We start from the raw sequence: 14,612 nt of genomic DNA on the forward strand, positions 1-14,612 counted from the left end.
ATAAAATGTAGGACATTTAAGGTCCTCCATTTTGTCTTAAACATCCTACATTTTGGTCTAAATTTTGTCCTACATTTCGTCCCGGTTTATAGTAGAGAATTATGGCAACCCTAATTAGGCCTAGTCTTTCAGTGCAACCTTTAGTTAAATGTTGACCACGGAGTTGTGTGCTGGAGGACCCAGATATTCCTAGAGATGACATAACTGCATTAACCAAATCCACGAACAATCAAATGCGCAAATAGGGAGGGATGAGTGTACATTTTAATAGTTTGTGTTGTTTTTAAACTGTGTTGCTTTATACTTGTTCGATGCCTTCTTATATCCCCCTATATTGGGGGAAAGGTGGGATATAAGAAAATAAAATATAATAAAAGAAGAAGAAGAAGAAGAAGAATTAGAAATATAATATAATAAAATAATAATAATAACAAAAATATAAGAAAAGAAAATAATAATAATAATAATAAGAAAAAATCTAAGAAAATAAAATCTAAGAAAATAAAATATAAGAAAATAAGAATAAGAATAAGAAAAATATAAGAAAATAAAATATAATAATAATAGTAATAAAGCCTAGTGGACACAAAGCAAAAGCAAAAAGGGCCAGGGCCTGACTGAGGCGCCCCTCTTGGCGGACTCAAAGCCGCCCTCTCCTCGTCTAGCCCAACCGGAAGTTGCCTCTCTAGCCCTCTCTTATCTATGACCGGAAATGGAGTTATGAACTTCCGTTCCCTCTCTTTCCTTTCTCTGTCTCTGTCTCTCTCTATCACCGGCTCGCCGCCGGCCGTTGATTGCAGCGACAAGGGCGCAAGATGGCGTCGGCGGGCGGAGATTGCGACGTGATTATGGCGCCCGCGGCAGGTTCCCATTCTGAGGCGCCGGTGATGTTGAGCGACGAGGACGAGGACGCGGGGACGCGGAGGTAAGGCCTTCTTTCCCTTCTCCCCCTTCTTTCTCCCTTCGAAGGCAAAGAAAGGCTCCCTTGGCTGCACTCGCAATGAGTGTGGACTTCAGCTCCCAGAATCCCAGGCCATTGGCCGCCATGGCTGAGGCTTCTGGGAAATGGAGTCCAAAAAATGCCTCTTTGGGGAACCACTGAGCAGCTTCCTTCTGATGAAACTTCATTTCTAATAGCCTCCTTAATCATTTCCCCCCAAGGAATTATATACAATGGACAAGACAGTACCATAATAATAATAATAATGCATTTCATTTATATGCCGCCTTTACAAAAGATCAAGGCGGTTTACAATGTAGGTTGTTTGTCTCTTTTGAACACCGGAGTTAATGTGTTCTAGATGCAATCCATTCAGGATTTGAACCAATCCTCTCCTTGCTGCAGGAGAACCTGGCTGTCATCTGCCTCCACAACTCTTTTAAGGTGTAGAAAGAAAGGGACCGAATTGCTTGAACCCAGCACAATCCTTTAAGATAAATATGGTGGAGAGCACCAGGAGCTTGAGCACAATGACATGTTCAGTTCCCAAAATGGGGCCTGTAAAGATCTGACCCTAGTCATTTGCGGGGTGTATAGAATCATAGAATCAAAGAGTTGGAAGAGACCACAAGGGCCATCCAGTCCAACCCCATTCTGCCATGCAGGAAATCACAATCAAAGCATCCCCAATGACAGATGTTCAGCCTTGCGAATAAATAGGCCTTCCTCAACACCAGCAATGGAAGAGAATCCCACCCTGTAAAATAATGGAGTGGGGAAATACCGAGCATCGATGCATAACGTTTTGTGATGTGTTTCATTTTTTAGCTGAAGCCTAAGACGTGTCAACTGGAGTCTCGCACACAGGGATTATATAGGTCCAGAAGACACTGCGGAAATGATCCAGTTTGAGACCACTTTAACTGCCCTGGCTCAAGGTTAGGGAATACTGGGGACTCTAGCACTTACTTAGCCTTCTCTGTCAGACAGCTCTGGGATTCCCTAGCACTGAGCCAGGGCAGTTAAAGCGGTCTCAAACTGGGTTATTTCTGCAGTGCGCTTTGGATCTCAAAAGGTACCAGGGCTCCTGCTGGGAATCAAAAGTCTTTTCATTTATGCTTAGTTAAGACCTGTGTTTATTGCATGGTTTAAAGGGAGTTCTTCTGTAATGTTACAACTCCGTGTATATTTAAGGGTGCCCTTTCATACTTCGCTTCCATTCATTGGCCAGAGTTCCTTAGGACATGTCTGTAAAAACCAGGATAGTATTATGACTGTTTTACACAGAGCTTACATTAAACTCAGGTCATCCAGCAAAATGTTACAATGAAATATTAAAATATTATAATTATGTTCTCACATCATCCAGTGAAATATTATAGTGGGTTTTGCCAGGTAATTTTGTTAAGTGCTAGCGTGGATTAAAGGTTTGAGCGTTGGACTATGACTCTGGAGACAAGAGTTCGAATCTCGGCTCAGCCATGTAAACCCACTGGGTGACCTTGGGCAAGTCACACATTCTCAGCCCCAGAGGATGGCAAAGGCAACCCTCCTTTGAAGAAACATACAAAGAAAACCCTGTGATAGGGTAGCCTTTGGGTCGCTATAAATCACAAACAACTTGAAGTCACACAGCAGCAACAACAACAACAACAGCCACATAGTACCACTTTGACATACAGGGAACAAACCTGTTCCTGTGTGAGCCCATGTGTCTATATTGAGATGGAGACTGTTCTTTTATCAAAGAAGTTAGCAGATTGATCCCCCCCCCCCTTTCCAAGATCCCCTTGAGAATCTGCTGAAAGCTGTGGCCTAGACAAATGCATAGCAGGATATACACACAAATTGTGCTTTATTGCATTGTGAATTGGTTTTCTTTACATAGGCTACTCAAGAATAAAAGTAATAATAAACTGGACACTTGAAAAGAATAAATTTCAACAGGAAAGAGATTAGTTCATGGATTCCCTGGAGCCCATCCAGTTTATGGATTCCTGGTTGAGAACCTCTGTGTTAGAAAATAGGGATAAGTTCCACAGGGGACTAGTGGGATGCATGGGCTTTCTGATAGATTTGCTTTAACTCATATTTGAGGGAAATTAAATACACCATATTGAGATAGTGAATGGCACCATCTTCTTGACAGAAAATTAAAAGCTTGGTACTAATTGGAAGTAATATACACTCGTCCCTCAACATTCGCTGGGGTTAAGGGCACAGGACCCCCATGAATGTGGGGAAACCACAAATAACATAAACAGTCGTGTTTTTACCTGAGATAACACTCTCTAGAAATCTCTAGGTCTTCCAGTGCAACTCTGCGGTCAGCATCTGCCAGACATTGACCACAGAATTGCACTGGAGGAGCTACAAAGGCCTAGTGGAGTGTTCTCTCTAGGTCCTTCAGTGCAACTTTTGGTTAAAGTTGACCATAGAGTTGCACTGGAGGACCTAGATATTCCTAGAGAGAGCATATTAATAAAATCTGCGAATAATCAAATCCACAAATGTCAAAGCCGCAAATGTGGAGGGACGAGTATATTCTGTTTCAAAAGCAGCAGCATACATTCTTTGTTAGAAACTGGGATTTACCCTGACCTTCTACACTCATCTGTCAGTCTAGTGGCTGTGGCTCATAGCCTGGTCACTTCTCCCTTATTTGTGGAGAAAATGATAGGTTTTAGAGGAATCTGTGGTAAAACTCCATAGCTAACCAAGAGGCTTGTGATTAAGTCCTTAGGTGGTGATTTATGTAGGCTTCTGATAACAGCTGAACAGCAAGTGATTCATTCTCTGTAGAGGAACAACCATATCTAGTGGCAGAGTACATGCTGTACATGTAGAAAAGGTCCCGGATTCAGTCTCTGGTATCTTCATGTAGGACCAGGAAAGAGTTGTCTGAAATCCTGGAGAACTGGTGTCAATTGAGAGTACTGTAATCAGTTGAGCTAGATGAACCAACGATTCAGTATAAAGCAAGTGCTTCCTATTGTTACTAATGGAGGGATAGGCCTTAACTGTGAATAAGTCATAGGCCCTGGCTGAATAAACAGGGAGTGGCAGTAAAAGAAATGAGCCTTCTGGCTACCTGTCTTTAATGAATGTTTGGGTGGATTGGGAGGAACTCCTGTTGCTCAAAGTAACACAGCTTATTTTAGGTTTCTCTTTTTTTACTCTATAGTTATGACATGTTACAGTGTATAATTATATTTATAAGAGAAAAGCAATGAAAAATTTAGCCAACCTGCTCCACATATGCTTCTTTCTCACTGGATAGTTGCTGATACCTGTTCATGTTTAGGAAGTGGCTGATCATGATCACAACATGATTTATTCTGAAGGAAGTCCTAGAAATTGGGTTAAACTGAGAAAGACTGAATAGGAGTTTCACTTTCATTTCCCATTATGCAGAGCCAGGTCCAATTATGCCAGTAATAAATGATCAGCAATAGGGAAGTGTTGGGAGCACATCTGTCCTTCACACTTGCCCCAAGAACTACCAAATGCTTTCTCCGGTTGCCAACGCACAGGCATATTTAGGAACTGTGTCTGCAGCAAGGGAACCTACTAACCATTAATTTTGGAAGGCTCAGGGCCTGAAGATCTTTCTAAAAGAAAGCTGGATCTGGCTGGAAATACAGCCTTCGTTCATCCACCTCCCACCCAACATATGCTAGGCAACATTTAATTTTGCAAATTGAGCGGTTTGGGATTGTAAATAGTACAGCATTATCTTTAAAATTATACATTATGCAGAGACTGCTGTGGTTGCTTGGTAGGTTATCGTAGTTCTCCAGTGAGTTGAATAATAATGGCAGGCAGTCTTCCCTGAACAGCAGCTTGCAGGCACAGGAGCATGTTTGAAGGCAAACTGTGTGTTCACAGAGAGCAGACATGAGGCCAAATCAGCCTTGTCATTGAGCAGCATGCACTAGCTGTGCCTCCCAGGACATATTCCAGAACTCTGTGCAGCAGCCAGGGGTCCCTAAAGTGACAATTGAATGTGGAAAGGATTTCTTTCAACTGTTGTCTTTCATACCTTGGGTGTTCCTGTTCACAGCTCCAAAGGACTTTGCGTGCATTGAGCATGGTATTAACTGATGGCTGGGAATAACATTAGATTCTTGCTACCCCTAGAATTCTCAGCCACTACTGACAGGAATATAAGTCTTTTCCAAAATAGTCTTCCCCACGTTCCTCTTTTAGCAGGAAATTCAGGGCATCTAGTCTAGTGCCTGGCCTTCTCAACTTTCTGTCCTGCAGGCATATTAGACTATAACTCACATCACCTTCACATAAACACGGATAGTGGTGAAGTTCATAAGTTGGTCTGAAATATCTGCGTGTGTGAGAGTGTCAGGCTGGAGAATGCTGGACCAGGGCATTCCTAATAGACCTAAGACCCCCTGGCACCCTGTAGTATTTTGAAAAATCTTGAAATAGCTGGATCTGGCTGGAAACCCTAGCAACCACTTGCTGTTCTTCTTACATTCATGATCTCAAGCTGGTTTCTCCCTGTTGCGATTCATGTCCTTGCTCGTTCGGTGTTTAAGAGTCTCCCCATATTTCACTGGGGTGGGGAATGTGTGCTTTTTCATATGTTGCACTGCAGTTCCCATCATCCATACCATATATAATCAGGAGTGAGGGGGGTACACTCCAAAAGCAACTGGTGCGGAATATGTTCATTGTTTCTACTTCATACTCTGAAGACCGTGGGGAAAAAGGTACTTGCTTTGATCTGGGTTGTTCTATGGGAAGCTTAAAAGATGTGTACATCAATTGATGGGGACATCAATTAGAAAACTTTTGAATGAACTTGAGTTCTTCTTTCCCAGGAAGCTGTTGCATGGGGATGGAGTTGTACCTTTCAGTTTGGGAACCAGTTGAATTGGAGTGAATGCTGCGTAAAACATTCATAGAATTGAGCTGTGCCGTGTATATTTGAATGCCTCTGTCCCTGCTTGTTTTTATTTTGGTCCTTAGCCTCACTTGTTGCTGGAATGCAATTCTCAAGACTCTTTCCAAATTGGAGTTGGCCCTTGGTGTTTGTTGTTGACATGGTATCTTAGCACAGAGGGTTTGGGCAGTAAATAGTGAGTTGCAAAATTGTAAAATACACGAAAGTCAAAGAGCTAGGAAAGCCCTTAATTCTACTGCCAGGTCACCCTGCAAAGAAAGTCCCATCCCTTTACTAGGTGACATAAAATACCCAGAACTTAAAACATCTCCACTCACTTTTTTTCCCATCCAGCTCTTACTGTCAGGAAGTTTTTCCTAAAGTTTAGGTGGGTTATCTTTTCTGTAGCTTGAATCCATCTATGTCCCAGTCTCTGGAGCAGCAGAAAACAAGCTTGTTCTATCCTCAATATGGCATCGCTTCAAATATTAAACAGGGCTATCATATCGCCTCTCAACCTTCTCTTCTCCAGGCTAAACATACCCAACTTCCCAAGTCGCTTCTCATAGAGCATCATTTCCAGATCTTTCACATGTGACTTTGGAAATGTGGAGAAGATTCCCTTGATGCAAACTTATTTTAAAAGGTGCAAGTACTACAGTGGTGTGTCTGTTTTTGGACATTGACCAAATTAGTCTGGGGTGCTTGTTCCAATTTGCTGTTTTTTGACACCTTCTTTTCTGAAATTCATCACTACACAAACAGAAGATGTAAGCAGTACAATATGTAGATAAGAACCTGTCTATCGGCAACTGCAGTCTACTGCTTGTGTAACAGGACAGATTGCAAGTACACCTAATTATCAATGTATTTCATTTTATCTATATTCAGAGAAAATGTGCTTGCACATAATTACTCTACCTTGATATTGTTGCTGTGGTATAATTCCACAAGGAAAAATTGTAAAGGTTGAGAGCGATTGTTTTTAAAATTATGTATTTGAAGACGTGTTTATCTTGACGTTCACCTGGAAAAGCTCCAAAAGCTGTTTACATATTGTTGCTAGTAGCCCACCAAGTAATCCAGTAGGTTCTCACAGTTAAACCTTAGTGGAAAATATGTTTACTAACTTTGATGTATGCCATAATAAAAGCAATCTCTGTTTGGGGACAGAGAGTACATGAAACATGAAGAATCAGGCTGGGAGCTTGAAAGGGCCTGATAACAACGTAACTTTGGCTAAAACTGGACACACTGTTTTATTTAAATATTTTCATAGTGACACACAGAATTAATAAATGTCATCTAGAGCTCATGAGTGAACGAGTTATATCATTCCCAAGTGTTTCCAAAGCAGGTCCAGGTAAGAATCTTGTTTGAAAGGCAAAATGCTCCAGTGTCTGTAGGTAGTCATATAGATTATTCATAAACCCCATCAAACTATTTTGCATGTTAAAGAAAATATATATTTTGTGCCTTCCCTGTCTTCATAGGAGGTACGGTAATGTGAGGGACATGTATGAAAACATTGCGTAGCATTGCCTATGAGACATGAGCCACTGAGGATCACTAATGATCACGTTTGTGTCTGCCAGAGGACTAAAGTGTCCACTATTCCATTCCAAAGTTTTGTCTAGTTTTGGAACTCTGAAGAAAGTAAGAATAGCTGTTGAGATTTACTGTTGGTGTAATCTATAGGAATGCAAAAATATCCAGTCACCTCTGTTATAGAGTAATCATCCAAGCATGGCTGTGATGTCTTAATGGCTCTTAAGACAGCAAATTGATATATAAAATAGGGTAGAATAAAGGGCTGTATTTCCCTCCCTCCCTCCCCTTGTTACCTGCTGCTTTGCAAACAGCTTTGGTAGCATATATTCTTGATTGATAGATTCCTGATAGCAGCCAAAAGGCCATGAAAAATCCACTTCTGTTGGCCATTTGTTAATTTCCAAGGAACAGTCATGCTGCTAAATATCCAGAAACTTTCCAAAACTATTTTCAGTTATGTAATTACTTCCTCCCAAAATGTAACTACAACAGGATCAACTCCAAAAACATATGTGTTAAGGCAGCATTAGTGGCATTACTTCTCCAACCATTTGTTGACTTAGCCCTTTCTCGAATGTTCAGTGTATTTGGAAGAGCAATTTCTGTTGTCTAAGATCTAGTCAGAGATCTGTAGCCATACTAGTTTTGCATGTTGTGTTTTAATACAATAACAATTTAATTCTGTTTTAATGCACACTTTTGTGTGTTTCTAATTGTATTCTTTTAAATTGTAAGCCAATTTGAGTCCTAATTTTGGGGGAAATGGGATGATGATAATAATGATGATGATATCGCCACTGTTTAGTCAATGGCCATTGAGTAGTCAGAACTGGATATTTCGATCCCATATTCCTTTCTTGCTCTGAACCTTGCATATTATAATTATTTACAGATAACACACATATATTGTTAGTTTCGTTGGTCTCAATTAATGTACCTGATAATAAGAGAACCTCAGATTCACTTAAAGCTAAAGGGCCAAATCTGGATTGTAATAAATGTTTCAGTTGTAGATGCTGCCATTTAGCTGATACTGGTAGTTAAAACTTCTCTTGCAAAATTGAGCAAGGCAACAAGACATCATCGACATCACGTATCTGATTTAAGATAATCTTGCTTATTGAGTGTCCTGTCTGAAATGTTTTTCTTGCCAGACTGATTTCGAATGGGACGCGTCTCTCTGTAACAGCACCTGGGTATTTAGCTGCCAACTGGTTTCCAGGAAAAGGAAACCAAAGCCAGCTGAGGCAATGCTGTGTATGCTGTAGGCATGGAGAACTGATGAACAGTTTTAAGCCCTTCACAACATGACCTTAAAGGCACCCTCATGCACCAAAGATGTAGGCTTGAGTAATCATTTCTTCAGGACCCACTCTGAATTGTTGTAGTGTTATGTTGTGTGTGAAATGTGTAGAAAGCCCACAAGCTTTGGCAATGATTATGGCACTCTTGATTGCCCTGCGCAGGTAGGTCTCCGTTCTCCATGCTAAGCACTAGGGGGCACCAGTGTACAGATAAATATTTCTCCACGTGCCACAATAAACTGCATTGGGTGCCATTTGTCCTGCATCTTGTAAGTACAAACTGGAGGAGATGCCAAGATAATCTGTTGACAGCTCCTTCCTATAAAGCCAGTCTTGCCTACTTAACTCCTCCACTTTACAAAATTTCAGTCTACCTAACACTTAACTTGTGCCATCTGGCTCATGGAATGCTGCAGGGGGAGAGTGTGAGTTGCCCCTTGCTGGTGGTGAGTCTCAGGCCACAGTCATTAAACATATTTTAATTTTTGCTTCACAGTTAATTTTAAGGGGAGAAAAGCTGGTTGCGCTACCAAGCATAGTGGTCTTCAGTGCTTCTATTTCCCAGAAGCTTTTTCCAAATGGTCTTTTTTGCACTGAAACTCCTCCTGGACATCTGCTGCAGACTCCCAGCCCATTGCAGATGATTCTGTGATGCATCTAATCTGACCTGTTACCCTGTGTGAACTGAAATTGAAACATAGGACATATCTACCCCTCCCCTGGATCTTCACATGGTGATGATAAAGTTGCTGTTCTCAAGAGTTTGTCCACTGTGGCTGATTTCACTTGGTCATCTGTGGTGCCTGTTTAAAAAACCCCAAAAACCCACAGACGTTGGACGCTCTCATTCCTTGGGAGTGTGTACTCTGCAGTGGGATTGATAGAATTCTGTGATTTCTATCATTAGTCCCAAACAGGCATCTTGGAATATATTTTGCATATTGTGTTCAATTTAATCTTGAGAAAATCAGAAAAGGTAAAGCGCAGAAGGAGCCTAGGCTTGCAAGAAAGATTAAAAAGAATAAAGGGGGAGGGGTTGTGTCTATAATGAGGCATAACAAAGTAGAACAAAATATTAGGGCCCTGAAATGAAGAAGATTAAGAAATGCTAACAGGGGACAGAGAAAAGACAAAACAACTCGGTGCATTCTTTGCCCCCGTCTTCTCCCAAAAGGAAAACTATGTTCAGTCTAAGGGAAATGGAGCAGATGATGCAGTAGGGAAATGCAACACAGAATAGATAAAAAGGAAAACCTGGCCACCACAAATGAGTTCAGGTCTCCAGGGCCAAAGGAACTTCATCCAAGAGTTTTAAAAACAGTCAAAAGTAATCTCAGAATCAAAATAGTGAAAGGTCTGGCAACCATGCCCTGTAAGGAGAGACTTGGGGAGCTGGGTATGTTTAGCCTGGAGAAGAGATTTTGAAGACAAAGGTCAAAGAATACTGTATCAAGTTTCTGGAAATTACTCAACCTGCCATCCTTGACGAGTTTTTGTCAGGAGGTGGATATATCTGTGAGGAAGAGCATACGTTGCTGGTTTGTTGAGGATCCTCAAAATGGCTGCTAACCACCAGCCTTTAACTAGGTCTTGAAGTGAATCTTGTGCAGACAGACAGATCGGGGCCATGGCAATCACACACTGTGGCCCCAATCTGGCCTTTCCAGGGCGCGATAGCCACAACACCGTAGCTATACTGTGCTCCTTCAGCATTGCTCAATGCAGATGCAGTGCCAGAGGAGCACCATGTTGCCACACATCGTGCAGTGCGTGGCGACAGTGTTGTGGCGCCCTGGGGCAAAGTAGGAGTGTCTTCCATATGGATGCGACGCCTCAACTCTGCCCCAGGTCAGCCTTAATGGCGGGTCTGCACAGGGCCTAACTTAGGCCCTGTGCAGACTGGCACTTTGGGCCAGCCTGCGGTCAGAGTTGGGGCATAGCATCTACACGACACACACCCAAGCTCCGCCTCCAGGACACCATGTACTGCACTACACAGTGCGCAGCATCATAGTGCTCCAGCGCTGCATCCACATGACACAGTGCCGAATGGGTGCTTCATAGCCACAGCTGTTGCGCCATGGAAAGGCGAGATCAGCCACGGCGTGTGGTTGCTGAGCCCCAATCTGGCTGAAAGAGAGGCAGCTGGAGGCCGCCACTTTGGGGCTGTTTGCACAATCCCTTAGAACACATGACTGTCTGCCATGGACAACCCATTTTCCAAGCCCATACCCTTTCTGCCATAGCATGTTCAGTTTGTACTGCAAATGTGGTGACTAGGAACTTGACTTTTAGAATCAAAGCCCAGGGTAATCTAGGTTTTACCAAGAGCCTTCAGAGTCATACACATTTATTAAGAACTCGTTGCTGCTTATATGCTGATTTTTCCCTTTCCAGCTTTGCTCTGATTGCTGAATTTATATGCTTTTCAGGTCTACATTTCTGAAATGGCCTCTTGGCTGTTCATATTTGTGTTTGCTGTTTCTTCTTGTATTGAAGGGCAGCTGAGTTTCCCTTCTGCTTACTGTTTAGTGCCATGGCAGCCTAGTGGCATGTGGTGCTGAAAAAGTACATACCTCAGCGTCCTCTCTAGCAAAGTTATGCAGTGACAGGGAGGCAAGTAGTGATGGGAGGATTTTTTTTTAAAGATCCTTGTTGTAGCTCTGTCCTTCCACCCCCAGGGTTCACCAGAGAGGGACGCCAACTCTTCGCCCAACAATGAGATCCATTCAGAGAGCTGGATTGTATTTTTAGCCAAGCAGATTCTTTCTCTAGCATCAAAAGTAGCAAGTGGGGAATGCAGCCTACATCAGTGCAGGACTTGCAGAATGACCTCATTCAGGCTGTGGCATCTGTTTGGAGTAGAAACAATCATTCATGATATCAGGAGATCAAGAATTCTTTTCCTCTTGTTGTGGCAGTCAGAGTCCTTAGTAAACAAGTGCAGGACTTATTTTTAAAAAGCACCTCTTCTTTATCTGTTCATCACATTGATAAAACACGGTAGATGTCATTAGCTCCAGTTGTGGTATTTGACCAGGTGGTCTCTGTGGAGTTGTCATATGCAGATCCATCAGAAAGAACGAGTGAAAATAGTTTACATGTTGTTTATTTCTTATGGTCCCTAGCAGAATATCAGCCAAAGGACATTCAGTGCTGAATATTCATCTAACACTCCTCCTACCCCACCCCTTGCAACAATTGCAGGAAGTTTCAGTGTTTATCAGAAATTTACCAGGCATATTAAAATCAGATCATCAGTAAAGGCAAAAAACCATCTTGAACTCTAGTTTCCTCATTGATATCTGTCTTTCCTTATACCGTCTATAGCAGGGGTAGGCAACCTGCGGCCCGCGGGCCGAATGCGGCCCGGCGAGGCCTTGGGACCGGCCCCAGCCTGGTCCTGCCACCGATTGCCGCCGGGGCCTTTGGCGTCTCACGCGAGGGGCATGGTGGGGCAATTGTCTATAGAAGCCTCAGAAACATGCATTTATCTTAACATTTTTTAAAAATCAGCAAATTTTTCCACGTGTCCTCCATTTTTTATTTAAAAAGTGCCCTCCATTTGAAAATTTTGTCCTACATTTGTCCCGGTTTATTTATTTAATTAATTTTTAAAAAATTATTTACTTATTTATTTTTTTGGGCTTCGGCCCCCCAGTTGTCTGAGGGACAGCAACCCGGCCCCCGGCTCAAAAGGGTTGCCTACCCCTGGTCTATAGTCAGAGGGCAGTTCGAGTGCAGACACTAAAAGAATACAGTATGACGTGGGTGCGCTAAACGTGCAGAGTCTAAGAGAATACAGTACAGTGCGCCCTTGTTTTATGTGGGGATCCATTCCGGAGCCCCCCGCATAAAACAAAAAGCGTGTATGCTCCAGCCCCATTACAAGTAATGGGGCTCATGCTTGTGGTGGTGTGTGGCGGCAGCAGCACGCCACAGGTGCACACACCATTGTTTCTTCCAGAACACTGTGCCGGAAGAAGCAGCACAGAGCAGCATATAATGTGCCCGTGTATGATGCGGGTGCACTGTATGACACGGGCGCGCGCTGCACACACAAAACCCATTAGTTTCAATGGGGCTCAAGCGCATGTGGAACTTGTCTTATACGGTGGGGTCTCAAATGGTCCCCCTGTGTAGGGCAAGGGCGCACTGTATATGAGGCCCATCAGGTTTGGCTTGTGCCCCATATAAATTGTTTGAGTATTCAAGCCCCTCCCCCCAAAAAATTTTATGGGGCACAAGCCAAGCCTGATGGGCCTCATATATACTGCGCCCTTGCCTTATGTTCCAGACCCCACCGCGTAAGGCAAGTTCCACATGTGCTTGAGCCCCATTGAAACTAATTGATTAGTGTGCTTGAGCACCATTGATTAGTAAACTTAACATTAAATCACTGTTGCTGTACAACTGGATGCTCTGGTTTATTTTAACTAAGTTGAAAGCCTCAGGTGATTTGCAAGGTTGTGGTGGTGAAGCCTAGTGTTCATTGATGGCTTCATAAGCCAAGATTTATGAAGCTTGAATTGTCAGGTCTAAACTAATCCAATGTTCACTTTACTTTAATTTTGGCCTAGCTGACTTTGAGGTGAAATTCCTAAATTACAGCAAATAAATGTGGAGTGTATGTGAAAGATACAATCAAACAATCTAGATTTATTATGGAAGAAAATGGGACTCGGAACTGATGCAAATTAGTTGGGGCCCCAGAGGCATAGAAGAATTACTATTAACAGTCCTTTTTATAGTCTCATGGGCCAAAAACAGACAGAAAGGAAAAGCTGACTTACCCCCCAGTGTTGCCCCAATTTTGTGGGAAGAACCACTGGCTGCCACAATGGGCCGACAACCAAACGCAGTTTGCACCACCCCCACCACCTGCTGTGAGGACTTACCTAGCATAATAGAGCAATTGCCACTACAAACCACACCATTATTATTATTATTTTTGTTCCACCAAAAAAGCATGAGCACAAGCACATAGACACTCCACCAACAGCCACCAATCGCCTCCCTCATCCCTCCCAGCCACCAGTCCATTGGGTGTCGTGCACAACCAGACACTCATTCCCATGATCAATCTACTGCCCATATAGGGCATCAGTGCACGAAGTGACACATTGGCAAAATACAACAATGGAGCTTCCTCCTCCCCCATCTTCCTTGCCCCCTGCAGTTCGCTGACTGGAGCAGTGGGCTGCTGCCTTGGAGGGCCAGCTTAGGGCAGCTTCAAAACCCTCCTGAAACAATGAGCATCTCTTCAATCATGACATCCCCCACCCCCCATGCATACCTCTTTTTTCTCTCTTGCCTCCCTGTTCGACTAGCCAATTTATTAATGTTTTTATTAAATCCATTTTATGGTTTCTAACCTGATGTACTTATAGTCATTTCACTTCATGGGGTATGTGATGGGTCGATGGTGCTGCTGACCACTTCTGCAATTGACTCGCAGGCGTGCAACACAAAAAGTATAGCCAGCAAAGATGGTGATGGTTTGGCTGACCTAGGGCATCTGCTGGCCACCTGGGTCCTCCTCTGTCTCCACAACAGTGTGTAGTCCACACACCAATGCAGTCGTTCTTGCTTTCCCACTTAAACCAGAGCAATCAGGGATTTATTTTGGTCCAGTGTTAAGCCCCAAAGCATGGCTTGGGGCAGTTTCCCTGCCATTATAGCCATGTGTGTTATCTACACAGGTGAGTTCCGAAACAGGGGAAGGCCATTTCTTTCAGGCCGTGTGGACAACCACCTGGTTTGCACAGCCAAAACTGAATTATATCCCTAACTACTGATATTCTCAGAATTTTAAAAGACAACTCTAGTTCTTTCAGAGAGAGATCCAAAACATGAATAGCTATATAACAGAATTTATATATCTACAATTATGTGTGTGCTTACGCGCTCAAGC

The 14,612-nt window shown here is 42.9% G+C and overlaps 1 protein-coding gene across 1 annotated transcript in view; it reads left to right on the forward strand.

The window, feature by feature from the left end:
• Positions 1-720: 720 nt before the first annotated feature.
• DNAJC7 (DnaJ heat shock protein family (Hsp40) member C7) overlaps positions 721-14,612 on the forward strand; it is a 38,529-nt gene continuing 24,637 nt past the window's right edge. Inside the window, exon 1 of the mRNA XM_042472158.1 lies at positions 721-925. Within this exon, the coding sequence (XP_042328092.1) occupies positions 816-925 (110 nt within the window). The 5' untranslated portion in view covers positions 721-815. The remainder of the gene's footprint in view (positions 926-14,612) is intronic.

This window comes from Sceloporus undulatus, chromosome 6 (genome assembly GCF_019175285.1).
Source record: "Sceloporus undulatus isolate JIND9_A2432 ecotype Alabama chromosome 6, SceUnd_v1.1, whole genome shotgun sequence".
Classification (NCBI taxonomy): Eukaryota; Metazoa; Chordata; class Lepidosauria; order Squamata; family Phrynosomatidae; genus Sceloporus; species Sceloporus undulatus.